Source organism: Ranitomeya imitator, chromosome 2 (assembly GCF_032444005.1).
Source record: "Ranitomeya imitator isolate aRanImi1 chromosome 2, aRanImi1.pri, whole genome shotgun sequence".
Classification (NCBI taxonomy): Eukaryota; Metazoa; Chordata; class Amphibia; order Anura; family Dendrobatidae; genus Ranitomeya; species Ranitomeya imitator.
In genome coordinates, this window is record NC_091283.1 from 159807693 (window position 1) to 159825943 (window position 18251).

Below are 18251 nucleotides of genomic sequence, written 5' to 3' on the forward strand. Positions count from 1 at the left end.
GTAAGGGTACCGTCACACTATACGATTTACCTATGATCACGACCAGCAATACGACCTGGCCGTGATCGTTGGTAAGTCGTAGTGTGGTCGCTGGAGAGCTGTCACACAGACAGCTCTCCAGCGACCAACGATGCCGAAGTCCCCGGGTAACCAGGGTAAACATCGGGTTACTAAGCGCAGGACTGCGATTAGTAACCCGATGTTTACCCTGGTTACAAGCGAACGCATCGCTAGATCGCATCGCTAGATCGCATCGCTAGATCGGTGTCACACACACCGATCTAGCAATGACAGCGGGAGATCCAGCGACGAAAGAAAGTTCCAAACGATCTGCTACGACGTACGATTCTCAGCAGGATCCCTGATCGCTGCTGCGTGTCAGACACAGCGATATAGTAACGATATCGCTGGAACGTCATGAATCGTACCGTCGTAGCGATCGAAATGGCACTGTGTGACGGTACCCTAAGGATCTGCAACAACAATCTAGCTGAATTCTTCCCTGTCCCTCTAGGAGACGTTTAGTAGGTAGATAGCTAGATCTAGCCCAACTTCCACAAACAGAATCCTGTGTATTAAGACTCTCACATCCTCCCAAAATCCGGTGATCTCCGAACAAGACCAAACAATGTGGCACTGAGAGCCCACCTCTGAACCACAGCGCCAGCACTGGTTTGAGAGTTATTATTATTATTATTTATTGTTAGCGCCATTTATTCCATGGCGCTTTACATGTGAGGAGGGGTATACATAATAAAAACAAGTACAATAATCTTAAACAATACAAGTCATAACTGGTACAGGAGGAGTGAGGACCCTGCCCGCGAAGGCTCACAATCTACAAGGGATGGGTGAGGATACAGTAGGTGAGGATAGAGCTGGCCGTGCAGCGGTTTGGTCGATCGGTTGTTATGGCAGGTTGTAGGCTTGTCGGAAGAGGTAGGTCTTCAGGTTCTTGTTGAAGGTTTCGATGGTAGGCGAGAGTCTGATGTGTTGTGGTAGAGGGTTCCAGAGTAGGGGTGATGCGCGAGAGAAATCTTGTATACGATTGTGGGAAGAGGAGATAAGAGGGGACTAGAGAAGGAGATCTTGTGAGGATCGGAGGTTGCGTGTAGGTAAGTACCGGGAGACGAGGTCACAGATGTATGGAGTAGACAGGTTGTGGATGGCTTTGTATATCATGGTTAGGGTTTTGTACTGGGGGCAATGGGGAGCCAGTGAAGGGATTGACAGAGGGGAGAGGCCGGGGAATAGCGGGGGGACAGGTGGATTAGTCGGGCAGCAGAGTTTAGAATAGATTGGAGGGGTGCGAGAGTGTTAGAGAGGAGGCCACAGAGCAGGAGGTTGCAGTAGTCAAGGCGGGAGATGATGAGGGCATGGACTAGGGTTTTTGCAGACTCTTGGTTGAGGATTTAATCTGTGGAGGAGTTCTGGGGTGTGATACCAGAACATCAATATTTGTATTGATTCTCCTTATAAAGAGTGCAAATAGAGGATTTGGCCGCCATTTCCCAGATGATCTGCCAACTTTGGGGTGACAACCCCTTCCCAAGGATGGACTCCCATCTGCTCATGTAAGGATGTTCTAACTGTTGGCCCCCCTGAGGATAGTTTATAATCCTATATATATCTGATATTAACCCTTTGGTCAACAGGCCCCTTGTGCAAATTCTCTCAAAATCAGTGGGTAAAGACACCTTAGATAGGCCATACAATGAGGAAGCAAGATGTTTAATCTGCATATACTGAAAGAACTCCTTCTTAGGCCGGTTTCACACGTCAGTGGCTCCAGTACGTGAGGTGACAGTTTCCTCACGTACCGGAGACACTGACTCACGTAGACACATTGAAATCAATGTGTCTCTGCACATGTCAGCGTGTTTTCACGGACCGTGTGTCCGTTTGGAAAACACGGAGACATGTCAGTGTTCGTGGGAGCGCACGGATTACACGGACCAATTAAAGTCAATGGGTCCGTGTAAAACACGTACTGCAGTCCGTGTGCCGTGCAGGAGACAGCGCTACAGTAAGCACTGTCCCCCCCACGTGCTGCTGAAGCCGCCATTCATATCTTCTCTGCAGCAGCGTTTGCTGTAGAGAAGATATGAAAAATCCTTTTTTTTTTTTGTTTCTCCTGTTTAAAATAAAGATCCCTGTACCCACCCCCCTCCCACCCCCTGTGCGCCTGCCCGCTGTTATTAAAATACTCACCCGGCTACCTCGCAGTGTCCTGTCAGTGGCCGCAGCTTCTCCTGTATGCGGTCACGTGGGGCCGCATATTCATTACTGTAAATGAGCAGCCCCACGTGACCGCATACAGGAGAAGCTGCGGCCAGGACAGGACGCTACGAGGGATCCGGGTGAGTATTTTATTAACAGCGGCACGGTGGCTCAGTGGTTAGCACAGCAGCCTTGCAGCGCTGGAGTCCTGGGTTCTAATCCCACCCAGGACAACATCTGCAAAGAGTTTGTATGTTCTCTCCGTGTTTGCGTGGGTTTCCTCCGGGTACTCCGGTTTCCTCCCACATTCCAAAGACATACTGATAGGGAATCTAGATTGTGAACCCCATCGGGGACAGTGATGATAATGTTTGCAAACTGTAAAGCGCTGCGGAATATGTTAGATTATAAAATATGTTAGATGATAAAATAAAGATTATTATTATTATAACAGCGGGCGGGTGCACAGGGGGTGGGAGGGGGTTGGGGACAGGGATCTTTATTTTAAACACGAGAAACAAAAAAGAAGGATTTTTCATATCTTCTCTACAGCAAACGCTGCTGCAGAGAAGATATGAATGGCGGCTTCAGCACCACGTGGGGGGACAGTGCTTATCTCTAGCGCTGTCTCCTGCACGGTGCGTGTGGTACCCAGTTGGCAGACGGGCGGCACACGTGTGCCACACTGATGTGCCACAGAAACGCACGAGCACACTGACACGGATAATTCCGTTACCGATTTTTCCGGTACCGGAATTATCTGGACGTGTGGGACTACTCTTAGAAATGGGAAATCTAGACTTGGTAGCATCAAATGAAGCAACCTCCAGCGTGTCCCCATCTACTAAGTCCACGAATCTGAATAATCCCCGTGAAATCCACAGGTGAACCATTGCGGAGTCCATACTATTTTGTAACAGTGGTATATACAGTGGGGCAAAAAAGTATTTAGTCAGTCAGCAATAGTGCAAGTTCCACCACTTAAAAAGATGAGAGGCGTCTGTAATTTACATCATAGGTAGACCTCAACTATGGGAGACAAACTGAGAAAAAAAAAATCCAGAAAATTACATTGTCTGTTTTTTTATTATTTTTTTTTTGCATATTATGGTGAAAAATAAGTATTTGGTCAGAAACAAACAATCAAGATTTCTGGCTCTCACAGACCTGTAACTTCTTCTTTAAGAGTCTCCTCTTTCCTCCACTCATTACCTGTAGTAATGGCACCTGTTTAAACTTGTTATCAGTATAAAAAGACACCTGTGCACACCCTCAAACAGTCTGACTACAAACTCCACTATGGTGAAGACCAAAGAGCTGTCAAAGGACACCAGAAACAAAATTGTAGCCCTGCACAAGGCTGGGAAGACTGAATCTGCAATAGCCAACCAGCTTGGAGTGAAGAAATCAACAGTGGGAGCAATAATTAGAAAATGGAAGACATACAAGACCACTGATAATCTCCCTCGATCTGGGGCTCTACGCAAAATCCCACCCCGTGGGGTCAGAATGATCACAAGAACGGTGAGCAAAAATCCCAGAACCACGTGGGGGGACCTAGTGAATGAACTGCAGAGAGCTGGGACCAATGTAACAAGGCCTACCATAAGTAACACACTACGCCACCATGGACTCAGATCCTGCAGTGCCAGACATGTCCCACTGCTTAAGCCAGCATATGTCCGGGCCCGTCTGAAGTTTGCTAGAGAGCATTTGGATGATCCAGAGGAGTTTAGGGAGAATGTCCTATGGTCTGATGAAACCAAACTGGAACTGTTTGGTAGAAACACAACTTGTCGTGTTTGGAGTCAAAAGAATACTGAGTTGCATCCATCAAACACCATACCTACTGTAAAGCATGGTGGTGGAAACATCATGCTTTGGGGCTGTTTCTCTGCAAAGGGGCCAGGACGACTGATCCGGGTACATGAAAGAATGAATGGGGCCATGTATCGTGAGATTTTGAGTGCAAACCTCCTTCCATCAGCAAGGGCATTGAAGATGAAACGTGGCTGGGTCTTTCAACATGACAATGATCCAAAGCACACTGCCAGGGCAACGAAGGAGTGGCTTCGTAAGAAGCATTTCAAGGTCCTGGAGTGGCCTAGCCAGTCTCCAGATCTCAACCCTATAGAAAACCTTTGGAGGGAGTTGAAAGTCCGTGTTGCCAAGCGAAAAGCCAAAAACATCACTGCTCTAGAGGAGATCTGCATGGAGGAATGGGCCAACATACCAACAACAGTGTGTGGCAACCTTGTGAAGACTTACAGAAAACGTTTGACCTCTGTCATTGCCAACAAAGGATATATTACAAAGTATTGAGATGAAATTTTGTTTCTGACCAAATACTTATTTTCCACCATAATATGCAAATAAAATGTTAAAAAAACAGACAATGTGATTTTCTGAATTTTTTTTTCTCAGTTTGTCTCCCATAGTTGAGGTCTACCTATGATGTAAATTACAGACGCCTCTCATCTTTTTAAGTGGTGGAACTTGCACTATTGCTGACTGACTAAATACTTTTTTGCCCCACTGTATATGAATGACATCATTGGCAAATGAGGGGAGGCCAAATTGAACTTCCTCATACATGAAAGCCAAACCTCCCTTGTATACTGCATAGGGCCCAACATAGAAGTTGGAATCTTGATGGGCTTATTTGTCTACAGTAAAGAATTCAGGTGGATTGGGGCCAGCCATAGTTTTTCTATTTCTGTCCATTTATTTGAAGCCAACGCTGTTTTTAATTTACATGAGGGAATGTAGCAATTGAGAAGGAGTTGTCCAAGTACTAGACAACACCTTTAAGTTCAATGCAGACAGCATCTTATGTATCTTGGTATACAGGGAGCTCCGCCTAGTGGTGGCTGCAGACAGAATCTTATCATGCATCTCTATATGCAGGGAGCTCCCCCTAGTGGTGGCTGCAGACAGAATCGTATCATGTATCTCTGTATACAGGGAGCTCCCACTAGTGGTGGCTGCAGATGGAATCTTATCATGTATCTCTGTGTACAGGGAGTTCCCCTAGTGGTGGCTGCAGACAGGATCTTATCATGCATCTCTGTATACAGGCAGCTCCCTCTAGTGGTGGCTGCAGACAGAATCTTATCATGTATCTCTGTATACAGGGTGCTACCCTTAGTGGTGGCTGCAGACAGAATCTTATAATGTATCTCTGTATAGAAGGAGCTCTTCCTAGTGGTGGCTGCAGACAGGATCTTATTTATCTCTGTATGCTGGGAGCTCCCCCTAGTGGTGGCTGCAGACAGGATCTTATCATGTATCTCTATATACAGGGAGTTCCCACTAGTGGTGGGTGCAGACAGAATATTATCATGTATCTCTGTATACAGGGAGCTTCCCCTAGTGGTGGCTGCAGGCAGGATCTTATGTATCTCTGTATGCAGGGAACTCCCCCTAGTGGTGGCTGCAGACAGGATCTTATCATGTATCTCTGTATACAGGGAGCTCCCCCTAGTGGTGACTGCAGACAGAAGCTTATCATGTATCTCTGTATACAGGGAGCTCCCCCTAGTGGTGGCTGCAGACAGAATCTTATCATGTATCTCTGTATACTGGGAGCTCCTCCTAGTGGTGGCTGCAGACAGGAGCTTATCATGTATATCTGTATACAGGGAGCTCCCCCTAGGGTGGCTGCAGACAGGAGCTTACCATGTATCTCTGTATACAGGGAGCTTTCCCTAGTCATGGTTGCAGATATATTATTATCATGTATCTCTGTATACAGGGAGCTCCATCTAGCGGTGGCTGCAGACAGAATTTTATGAATGGCTACAGATGCAAAGCATTTTCAAGCAGTGGATTTAGGAAGAGTTATAAAACAGAACAGCAGATGATTTGGAGCTCTGTATTACCCCATGAATCTATTTTCTCAACTCAGTAGTAACAAGATCCATGCAGGGCTTGTGAACTGATTCCCCCCCTGAAGGCGACTGTTTTCTTTCTGAACGTTTTATTAGAAGATGCTGTTTACACTCAGAGCAGGAAAAAGACAATTTCCGCCATTGTGATCTCCTGCATAGGACATTTGTATAATGCTGAATAGAGGCTTACTCACCATACACAAGGTGTAGTCTTACTCTCCATATGAAACTGGAGCCAATACCACACCTGATGAGCAGCAGGTCATGTTCCCAGGCAGTGCAGTCACTGCAGCAGACCTGAGAGCCCAGCAGCATGCAGCAGGACAAATGTAAGTACATATAAAACAGTACACCACTGTCAGTGGGCCCAGCTGGTGGTCGCTCTAATTTTACATACATTTAATAGATATATTTGTAGTCCTTGCTTTGCTGTTACTTGTATAACACACAGGGATGTAACTATACTTTGCCCGTATATTGCATTTCTTGTAACCTCCGATCATTCATATATTTCTATGCTGCTCGCCCCAAATATAAGTAGAGAGTATAACTTTTAGTTTGAAAGACCTTGGATCATCCACTGATCAAAAGTACTGAACAGGTGCTGCAATGGAAACAAATTATTTGAAATGTTTTTTTAGCATTATTTGAAAAATTCCTAAACATTTTTATTATTCATTTCATTTTTTTGGAGGGAGGGTGGATGTGGATATAATTGCGGTACAAATATTTTGGCCTGTAGAGAAAAATAGAAACCTAAAGAGACTTTTTTTTAATACATATATTTGTGACTACGTTTACGTCTAAGATGTATTATAGATAAACTTTATATCGTTTAAAATTTGTGTGTGTATATATATATATATATATATATATATATATATATATATATTCCCTGGCAGTGTGTGTAGAGGTTACCCATTACAAATCAAAAATTACGGTTCTTTACGTCACTAATTCATTTAACAGGAACCTGTTCTTCTTGAATTTGCTAATTTGAGCAAAAACAAAGTGCTATTATATCAAAAGTGACATGTGTACAATTGGGATTAATACAGAGAGGACTGGTTATCAGATAAGATAAGGAGCAGAGGAAATTACAATCTGAGGCTGCCGTCACACTAGCAGTATTTAGTCAGTATTTTACATCAGTATTTGTAAGCCAAAACCAGGAGTGGAACAAATAGAGGAAAAGTATAATAGAAACATATGCACCACTTCTGGATTTATCACCCACTCCTGGTTTTGGCTACAAATACTGATGTAAAATACTGACCAAATACTGCTAGTGTGACGGCAGCCTAAGGCCGGTGTCACACTAGCGAGTTTTACGGACGTATGAGCGCATAAAATACGTCCGTAAAACACGCATTACACACTGCCCAATTATTCTCTATGCCCCAGCTCCTATCTGCCGTATTTTACTGATCCGTATTATACGGCTTTCTACGGCCGTAGAAAATCGCAGCATGCTGCGTTTGTCACCGTATTGCGCAAAAAAATCGCCAATGAAAGTCTATGGAAGCCAGAAAAATACGGATTACACACGGACCAGCAGTGTGACTTGCGAGAAATACGCAGCGGTGTTAGAGAGAAAAGCCGGCAATTCAGTGCGGTGTACAGTAAAATCACACTGACAGCTTACAGTAGAATAGGTAGAATAAATGTGTACACATAGAATAGGTATATATATATATATATATATATATATATATATATGTCAGTGAGACACATATATGTATATATATTAATATTTCATACAGCGCTAGATAGCTTAAAAGCCGGTAATTCAATTGCAAGCTTTTGCTATCTTCTTCCAAAACCCGACATGATATGTGACATGGTTTACATACAGTAAACCATGTCATATTCCCATTTTTTTTGCATATTCCACACTACTAATGTTAGTAGTGTGTATGTGCAAAATTTGGGCGTTCTAGCTATTAAATTAAAGGGTTAAATGGTGGAAAAAATTGGCGTGGGCTCCCGTGCAATTTTCTCCACCAGAGTTTTAAAGCCAGTGACTGAGGGCAGATATTAATAGCCTGGAGAGGGTCCACGGTTATTGCCCCCCCCCCCCCTGGCTAAAAACATCTGCCCCCAGCCACCCCAGAAAAGGCACATCTGGAAGATGCACCTATTCTGGCACTTGGCCACTCTCTTCCCATTCCCGTGTAGCGGTGGGATATGGGGTAATGAAGGGTTAAAGGGACTCTGTCACCTGAATTTGGAGGGAACAATTTTCAGCCATAGAGGCGGGGTTTTCGGGTGTTTGATTCACCCTTTCCTTACCCGCTGGCTGCATGCTGGCTGCAATATTGGATTGAAGTTCATTCTCTGTCCTCCATAGTGCACGCCTGCGCAAGGCAAGATTGCAAGCAGCGTCTGAGGTCCGTCACAAAATAACGGCACATCACTAGCGCGTGCCGAAAATGGCATGCGCTAGCGATGCGCTACAGAGAAAAATCACATTGCTGTTAATGGGTGCGCTAACGGACCCGTTGCACGGCGTTAATTGTGACAATTTCGCCGTGCAACGCAGTCCGTTAGCGTTAACCCATTAACGCAATGTGAACCTAGCCTAAAGGTACTGTCACACTAGACGATATCGCTAGCGATCCGTGACGTTGCAGCGTCCTCGCTAGCGATATCGTCCAGTGTGACAGGCAGCAGCGATCAGGCCCCTGCTGTGCTGTCGCTGGTCGGGGAAGAAAGTCCAGAACTTTATTTGGTCGCTGGACTCCCCGCAGACATCGCTGAATCGGCATGTGTGACACCGATTCAGCGATGTCTTCACTGGTAACCAGGGTAAACATCGGGTAACTAAGCGCAGGGCCGCGCTTAGTAACCCGATGTTTACCCTGGTTACCATCCTAAAAGTAAAAAAAACAAACACTACATACTTACCTACCGCTGTCTGTCCTCCAGCGCTGTGCTCTGCACTCCTCCTGTACTGGCTGTGAGCGTCGGTCAGCCGGAAAGCAGAGCGGTGATGTCACCGCTCTGCTTTCCGGCCGCTGTGCTTACACAGACAGTACAGGAGGAGTGCAGAGCACAGCGCTGGAGGACAGACGGCTGTAGGTAAGTATGTAGTGTTTGTTTTTTTTACTTTTAGGATGGTAACCAGGGTAAACATCGGGTTACTAAGCGCGGCCCTGCGCTTAGTTACCCGATGTTTACCCTGGTTACCGGCATCGTTGGTCGCTGGAGAGCGGTCTGTGTGACAGCTCTCCAGCGACCAAACAGCGACGCTGCAGCGATCCGGATCGTTGTCGGTATCGCTGCAGCGTCGCTTAATGTGACGGTACCTTAAGTTGCGCCTCTTAAGATGTGGTGGTCATTACCCAGGAGGAGTGGGCTGAGATTCTTGAAGAATGATGTCAGAAACAGATGCTTGGGGAGGAATCACATTACAGCAGGTAGTAACAGCCAGAGGGGCTTCACTAAGGACAAAAGCCGCTGGTCATGAAAGGGTGAACATGAACAATCTTGAGAATGTAGAAGTGAGTAAAAGTGGAGTATTTTACTGAATTTGGAGAAACTGTTTATTATATTAGTCATGTTCAGCTCTTTACATTGACACAATCAACTAAAACAAGGAAAGATTTGGAAACGTTGCTAGTAAAGCAAAATTGTCATGGAGCGGTGTGATTAATTTGGATTGCTATGGTATTTGGGTAGCGTACAGAGAGATATGCTGTGGAATACTTTGTAAATATATTGCATTATTGCTACTTTTTTTCTTTTGCAAATTAAAAGCTACTTTTTACAGTACCAGCTGAAGCTACAAGATTTCACAAATCTCACGCACACACTTGGTTATTTTTTTCTGCCGGATTATGAGAACCTCAGTTTCTTTAAAATCTGCAGCTTGTCACTCCTTTCAGTGTTTTTGCAGAGTTTTTCTTCACCCATAGAAAGAAACCACCGGAGACTAGACAGAGGTGGACATGACTTGGGGATGGGTGGACTGAGAACTCCTGCAGCCTTTGTTTGTATTGCAGTGTAGACAAGAGTGTTGTTACTTAAGAGGATGTTTAGATGTTTGTGCCTGGTGTATTACTGTGAGGAGGGTGAGGCTTATATAGGGAAGGCAAAACGGGCTCTCCCTCTTTCTCTCACAGGATGGACAAGAGGAAACATGTCTTCAGTTTCAGGGAGTATAATACTGGGGTTATCACTTCACATTATAGCTGATAGGAGTACATTCACCTCACACATCATGTATTAGTGTAGTATCAGCTCTTACATCTTATTTGGGAGTAATATTGCCTCAGAGATTCATGTAGCCGCCCTGTTCCCTCATGTGTACCTCCCTGCAGACATGGCTGATATACTACTCCACATTCATCATGTATTAGTGTAGTCTCAGCTCTTACATCTTATTTGGGAGTAATATTGCCTCAGAGATTCATGTAGCTGCCATGTTCCCTCATGTGTACCTCCCTGCAGACATGTACCAATAGAGAAACACTCGGAGGTGAAGTTTCCAATAAACACATCATTTATTTGTTAAAATAACAATGCAAAATCATTAAATATAGTAATCCACATGAGAAATAGTACATGCCAGATGGAAAGAACCATCCATGGATAGATGTCAGCAGAGAAAGAGACATAGCGGGAGTGGGACAACATGGCAAAACATAAACCAAAAAGCGTCACACAGGATACTAACAGTGTATGTCACCAAAGTCATAGTCCTAGTATCTGGGCGGTCAATAAAAGTAAGTGTCGGTGGGGTGGATAGGCATAAAATGCGCTATCCACTCAAGGTGCTGCTATAGAAACTACACTGCGCCCATCGGCCAATAACATCATAAAGGTATATCCTATGGCTATAGAGCAGTAGTAGTACTCAGTCACGGTACTTATACTGATATTGCACCAAACCCCTAAGCCTATATAACCAGGAAAGTCTCAACTGGGACCTAAAGCAAGAGATAGTATGTATTACCTGCGGTCATGTTTACCAAAGTGTCCGACCCGCACTGAATCACCTTGACGCGCGTTTCACCACGACTGTGGCTTTGTCAGGAGGTAGGTAGGCGTGTCCGTGATCCCCTTTTATAGTGGTGTATATGGCCGTGGAATGATTCTCAGCCGTGCATGGCACGCCCCCGCCATGTTGCGACGCTCCGAGGAAAGAGGTGCTCCCGATGCGCATCACCACGTCACGTGATCCGGTCAGGTGACCGGACCCGTGACTATGGAGACGCGTACATCAGCGCCGAGCGCCCCCCACCACCGCGCGAAGCAGCGCATGCGCGGTGCGCGCACTGGCCAGAAATAGAAGGCAATAGTGAGTTTTCTGAGCTACCCCGGGAAGGAAAAAAGAGTGGACATATCTGATGGCATATTGCAGTCCAAACTCAGACGAGAAAAGGGACTGTAAATACCTATATTTATCAAATAGCACACAAAAATCCCATATGGCAGATCTCACAGACTGTGCTAAATATAAATCCCACCACTGGCCCCTAAAGGGTAAGCCCCCAGTGCAGATAGGAGTTTCACCACAGGTGTACATGGGCATTATCCATTAAAAGATGTAAACAAACACAAAAGGAAGAATTATAAATCTATACCTGCACATAATATGGGAAATGAAGCACAGATCATTATACACAACCTAAGCTGGATAACCATAGCCATCAAAAACATATCATAAATGCTGGTTTTAACAATATCTTAGTTATATATTGTATCCAAGCGGGTTGTCATCCAGCGGGTCGTGGTGCATATTGTTGATGAGTCTCGTCGGTGGATCTGCCCATCACACTGCCTGAATAATAAAGATCCTTGGGATAGTCCAGAGTGCCATCTTCCACAGGTTCCAAATGTTTCGCCAAATATAGCACTACATACATTCCACAGCAGTGTAGCACAGAACTATATAACTAAAGTAAAAAAGACAAGTTAAAAACCAAAACACTAATAAGAGAACCCTAGAACCAAAAAGAACAAAATAATTAAATTTCGCGCCTACTCATCATAGAAAGGACTTGAAGCTTAATGCCTCATTAAGGCCTTTGGGGGCAACTGTATCTAAGCAGACCATCCACTTCGTTTCTCTTTTAAGTAGTTCCTTTTTGTAATCCCCCCCACGAATTCCCAATTGGACCCTATCAATGCCTTTAAATCTAAGTGTCTTATGGTTACTATTGTGGTGGGTACGGAAATGCTTGGGTATGGTCTTCAAAATGGAGAGGTCATGGGCCACTACGGCGTTTTTTATGTCCCTGGCATGTTCCAGGATCCTGACCCTCAACTGCCTCGTTGTCATCCCCACATATATAAGTTTGCACGGACAGTATGCATAATAAATTACCCTATCCGTGGTACAGGAAATATGATGTGTAATTTTGTAGGTCCTGGTCATATCGCTGTTGTCAAATGTAAATGCCCTATCCATGTACTGACATGCAGAGCAATCACCACATTGGAAGGATCCCCAAATCGGGCCTGCCCGTGTGGAGAAGCAAGACTTTTGTGGTGCCACATAGTGGCTGCGGGTCAGCAAATCTTTTAGGCCATGTTCACACGTTCCTGATTTCCCTGCTTTTTTTCTGCACTAAAAACCACAGCTCTTGGCAGAAAATGCAGGTGCGTTTTTTGGTGCGTTTTGGTGCGTTTTTTGGTGCGTTTTTTTATGCGGTTTTTAGTGCGTTTTTTAATGCAGTTTTCTCTGCAGATTGTCTGTGTTTGACACAAGTAAAGCTTACTGCAGTGGGGAAAAAAATAAATAAATGATGTCATTTCCTTGTCCAACCCTTTTCTTCTTCCATCCTCCATTTTGGAACTTAACACACCAAAATGAGTGGACGTGTTTTTAATGACAGCGCTCTGCACAGCCTGCGGATCCAGCTCCGCACGCCACACCGGATTGCGATCCTGGGGTTGATGCTTCTAATCCTGAATCGACATGCACGTCAGGTAAGCAGATGTCTGTTTGTTTTATATATTGGGTTATGGGTACATGTCCACGTTCTGGAAACGCTGTGTGTTTGGCGCTGCGTGGGGCCGCAGCGCCAAACATGCAGCGTCCAGATGTAATAGCATAGTGGAGGGGATTTCATGAAATCACGTGTCCACTGTGTGTCATCCATCAGCCCTGCGACTCCGGACATGCTGCGCGTCTTTTATGATCACAGCATGTCCGTGTTCCTTGCTGAGAAGCTGCGGCTCCGCAAGGAATAAAACAGGGCCCTATGCGTGGGGTGCGATGATGCCGGATTTGTACAATGAACACATCTGGCATCATTGCGTCCCAGAAGGGGGTGGGGCTTTGCACATAGCGGCTTTGGCGCTCCAACGATAACGATGGCCATCCTGAACGTGGACACGTACCCTTACATATTCCGCATTGCTTTCCAGGCATGTTTGATATTTTTTTCTCATCGTTGTGTTTTACAAAATATATATATATATTTTTTTTTTTATTTTAGAGGCAGCGGCGGCAGAGAAGGCGTGCACAGAAAAGAATGTGGGTGCACCCTCTTGTAGCAGAGCGAACAGAGAAGGGGCACTTTTATGTCCTTTACAATGATTTGAGGAGGTAAGTAGAAATATATTGAACGACAAATTTACCTTTTTTTGCTAACAATACTTGTGAAGTAACCCTTTTTTGTGTTTCTTTTTCAATTTTCAGATATCCGGACAAATTTATATCTTTTTGTCGGCTATCGATTCTGGCATTCGACAGACTGCTCACCATCCTGGCACCCCATTTGAGACTGCAAGACACAGTGATGAGGAAGTCCATCTCTGCAAAGGAAAGGCTGCTCATCACCTTGCGGTAAGTAACAATTTTTTTGTGGGAATGTCGTTAGGTCTCTATTTTACACGTCTCTGTGTCCAGTATGTGTGATTAAACCCACCCACTCCTCTTGTTGGACGGGGAGCACACATACACACACACACGTGAGATACGGGCGAGTGTTGCATGGTAATCCCCGGCCCTGCCGCCTGCACTCTGGAGCTGAGTTTGCACCCAATACATGGAGCCGCACGCTCCACAACGGAGTGCATGCAGCAGGTCCGGGGATTATCATGCAACACTCGGTCATATCTCGCATGCGTGTGTGCACAAGTCCCATCAGGCCTTTTATTAATGTTTTTTACACCCTTTGTGTTGTGCTGGGTGTTAATGCCATCATTATTGAATGCTTAACATAACACATGAATGGTGCTGGACGCATATTATAGCGGCCTTAACTTGTGACATGTTTTAATTACATTTTTGTGTGACACTTCTAATTTTCTTTTTTGTTTCTTTGCAGATTTTTGGCCACAGGAGAGAGCTATACATCCCTGCACCTCCAATTTAGAGTTGGTAAATCTACCATCTCTAACATTGTGAGATGTACATGTACCGTCATCTGGCAGAAGTTGCAGCCTATAGTGATGCCTTCCCCAACCGAGGAGACTTGGCTGCAGGTTGCAGCAGGCTTTCAGTCTGTGGCCAATTTCCCAAACTGCATAGGTGCAGTCGATGGTAAACATGTTAGGGTTCAGCAGCCCCCACGATCAGGATCACGCTTCTTTAATTATAAGAAGTATTTTTCAGTGGTCCTGATGGCGGTGGCTGATGCCCATTACAAATTTGTTGCCATTGATGTTGGTGCCTATGGTAGTACTGGGGATTCTCGGGTGTTGCGAACGTCACAGATTGGGATGCAAATTCTTCGAGATGGCGGCACGCTCCCAGCCCCAAGACCTTTGCCGGGTTCCACACATCCAGTGCCCTTTGTGATGGTATCGGATGAGGCGTTTCTCTTAACGACAACCCTGCCACGCCCATACCCACGAAGGCGACTGGATGCTCGACGGAGGATTTTTAATTATCGGCTGAGTCGTGCACGCAGATATGTGGAATGCACCTTTGGGATCATGACTAGTCGGTGGAGGATCTTTCACACTGCCATTCAGTTGGACACAGACACCGTTGATGCTGTGATAAAGGCTTGCTGTGTACTCCACAACTATGCTCGTGAGTACAACACTGACGTAGATGTGGAGTACCAGCAGCCAGTATTTAATCCAGTGGTCAACGGGGGTCTGGGCAGGCCGTCCAACTCTGGTGTGCGTGTGAGAGAATCCTTCACTGACTACTTTATGAGTCCTGAAGGTGCCGTGCACTGGCAATACTCCTGTGCTGGTGTTGAGCAGCCTGACCAGCAGAGAAGGATGCATCTACACTGACCCTCCCCAAAAAGTTGCCGACATCGCTGCTAACTGTTGTGAAAAGATCCCGAAGAATGTGAAACGACAACAATCAACACAAAATTGTGTTTAAAAATATTTTTTTTTCATGTTACCCCCAAAAAAAAAATAAAAAATTGGTTGTAATTTAAATAAAAAAAATTTTTGGGCTTAATTTCTTTTGTTTCTTTGTATGTCAAAAAAATGGGGGGTGTTTTCATAAATTAACTGCAGTATGAGATATACAATAGTTAACACATCAACCTCCAAACCACTAATCGATAGCCCATAAACCCAGGACAGCGTCCGACACAGAGGCCTTGTCCCCATTGTCTAAAAACAAGAGAATATTTTTTGAAAAAAAAATTTATTGTAAAGAACACAAAATTGTTGTAAATTTTATAAATGATTTTTCAATTTGAAAAAAAATAATTAAACAGCCCCTTTCAAAGCCAACGTGCAACTGGAGCTAGAAACAAAAGCTCAGGTCCGGACACCATACTCATAGAAAAAACAAAAGAAAACCACAAGAAAAAAGAAGTACATTATCTCGGCTAATCCTTAAAATTGTCAGTTTATTTTAAATATTAACAATGAACAAAATATAACAGAAAACCCGTTTTAATACTGAGATATTCGAATATTAGGGAACGGGTGCACCACAACATCCACTATCACATAACAGGAGGGGAGAAGGACATGAGTTGTCAAAGGAGTTATGTGTCCCTGTACATCTCTATTGAGACCTCCAGTGCCAGTACTCAGTTATATTTTTTACTCCTTTGACAACTCATGTCCTTCTCCCCTCCTGTTATGTGATAGTGGATGTTGTGGTGCACCTGTTCCCTATTATTCGAATATCAATACGGTTTTTCTGTTATATTATGTTTTGTTCATTTTTAATATTTTAAATAAACTGATAAGTTTACCGATTATCAGATATGATGTATTTCGTTTTTCTTGTGGTTTTCTGTGCAACTGGAGCTGTAGCCCAATTTACTTTTAATGGAGAAAGGTGTACTCGGGAGAATACAGGAAATTTGTTCCCTCTGTTTGCGAAGTCTGTCCCAGCTGCTGAGAACTTCCTCTATCTGTGTAACTTCCTTGGCTGTTGCCCAAATACTGTGGTCTTGTTGCAGGTGTGTCCGGTGTTCTGTGTCGGGGCCTGAACAGTCCCAACACCCCCATCAGAACCTCATTATATGGCAAAATAGGAGCAGGGTCCTCCAGAGCAGTGAGGGACATCTGGACCATAGACATAAAAAGAGACTGTCTATCCGGTGGCAGGGAGCGGGTCTTTCTTGCGACAGTTAATGCAAACGAGTCACAATGGTCGTCGCTAGAAGATTTTTTTATAAAATCCAGGGTGTCGGAGGCAATTTGCACCGTTTGGTCCTCATTGTTCTTCTTTGTTTTTTGTTTTTTTTCCTCTGCTGCCACTGGATAGACAGCTCTCTTCTCCACTCTCACAGCTTCTGCGGAATCAGATGCTTCAGCAGCTGCTGAAGCAGATGTGGATGCAGCAGCTGCTGAAGTGGATGTTGATTCAGCAGAAGCTGTGGGAATGGATGGAGAGATGATCCCTCCCACTCCAGAGGAACTGCCTGCTCCATCCTCATTGTCGCTTTCCTCTACATCAGCTGCTGACATGTTTCCTTCCGTCCTGTGGGGGGAAAAAAAGATCATTAATAAAATTTTTAGCAACACATATTATATATAAATAATCTTGTGGAGTGGATTGTAACTTACTTTCGCAATGTCCGGCTGGTCACAATGAATTGGAGCTCTTCACTGAAGGGAAAAGTTTTTTTGCTCGGCGACGAGCCACTCTTTGCACAGTCATTAATAAACTTGGTAAATCTGTCCCTGATGGAGCGCCACCGTTGCCTCACATCTTTATCTACAAAAAAAGGTTCCAAAAAACAACAACAATTTTTTAGAGACCTAAAAAAATTATATTTTTAATAAACTCAAGGTTTGCTAAATAAATGTAATTATAATTACCAATTTGCTGTTGTGTTGCCCCAGGATTCTTGTCCCAATCCGGGAACATGTCACGAACAATTTTGGTCCATGCGAGTTCCCTATAATATTTGTCCTTATATGATTCATCCGAAGGGTCCCACAGGGCCGGATAATCACGAACCTACAATGAATACAATAGTGTCATTTCATAATCTGTAGAACGACCAAGTAATGTGACAGAAATGGTTTTAAAAAGTTGGAATATATCAAAGTAACCCCTAATAAATGAACCCAAGCACAAACTAAAAACACAAACACCAATAAAAACGTTCGTGTGCAGTTGTTTTACAACTAGCTCTGGTGACGTCAATCCTGAGCGGCGCGTGCGCCAATCATCAAAATTAAGTAAAAAACCCACTATAAACTGAAATAGTTAGGGTAGGGTTAGGGGTAGGGATCATAACCCTAACAGGGACCCTACCCCTAACCCTAAAGGGATCCTAACCCTAACCCTACCCCTAAAGGGATCCTTACCCTAAGCCTACCCCTAACCCTAAAGGGATCCTAACCCTAAGCCTACCCCTAACCCTACCCCTAAAAGGATCCTAACCCTAACCCTACCCCTAAAGTGATCCTAACCCTAAGCCTACCCCTAAAGGGATCCTAACCCTAAGCCTACCCCTACCCCTACCCCTAAAGGGATCCTAACCCTACCCCTACCCCTAACCGTAAAGGGATCCTAACCCTAAAGGGATCCTAACCCTAACCCTAAAGGGATCCTAGGGTTAATGATAGGGTTGCTATTGTAAGGTGGCATTAAGCCCGGTTAATAATGGAGAGGCGTCAATAAGACGCCTATCCATTATTAAGCCAATGAAAGGGTTACTATAATATATGGAGACCCCCGAAAAAAAAAAAATACGTAGTGTCCCCCTATATTTTTAGGCCAGAAAGGCTAGGCAGACAGCCATG

General features: G+C 44.5%; 2 protein-coding genes across 2 annotated transcripts in view; both read left to right on the forward strand.

The window, feature by feature from the left end:
* The first annotated feature begins 6325 nt into the window (after positions 1–6325).
* Positions 6326–18251, forward strand: part of LOC138662260 (histo-blood group ABO system transferase-like) — a 179542-nt gene continuing 167616 nt past the window's right edge. The window contains exon 1 of the mRNA XM_069747654.1: positions 6326–6439. Coding sequence (XP_069603755.1) covers positions 6424–6439 — 16 coding nt within the window. The 5' untranslated portion in view covers positions 6326–6423. The remainder of the gene's footprint in view (positions 6440–18251) is intronic.
* Positions 11999–15484, forward strand: LOC138662259 (uncharacterized). The gene is made up of 3 exons (XM_069747653.1): positions 11999–13668; positions 13762–13908; positions 14393–15484. The coding sequence occupies exons 1-3, from the start codon at positions 13595–13597 to the stop codon at positions 15312–15314; spliced, it is 1143 nt and encodes a 380-aa protein (XP_069603754.1). The 5' UTR covers positions 11999–13594; the 3' UTR covers positions 15315–15484.

Excerpts from the sequence above, each read along its gene's own strand:
- LOC138662259 (XM_069747653.1), top strand. The coding sequence starts at position 13,595 with ATGTGGGTGCACCCTCTTGTAGCAGAGCGAACAGAGAAGGGGCACTTT. Across the intron at positions 13,669-13,761 it reads CTTTACAATGATTTGAGGAG|ATATCCGGACAAATTTATAT; the intron begins GTAAGTAGAAAT and ends TTCAATTTTCAG. Across the intron at positions 13,909-14,392 it reads AGGCTGCTCATCACCTTGCG|ATTTTTGGCCACAGGAGAGA; the intron begins GTAAGTAACAAT and ends GTTTCTTTGCAG.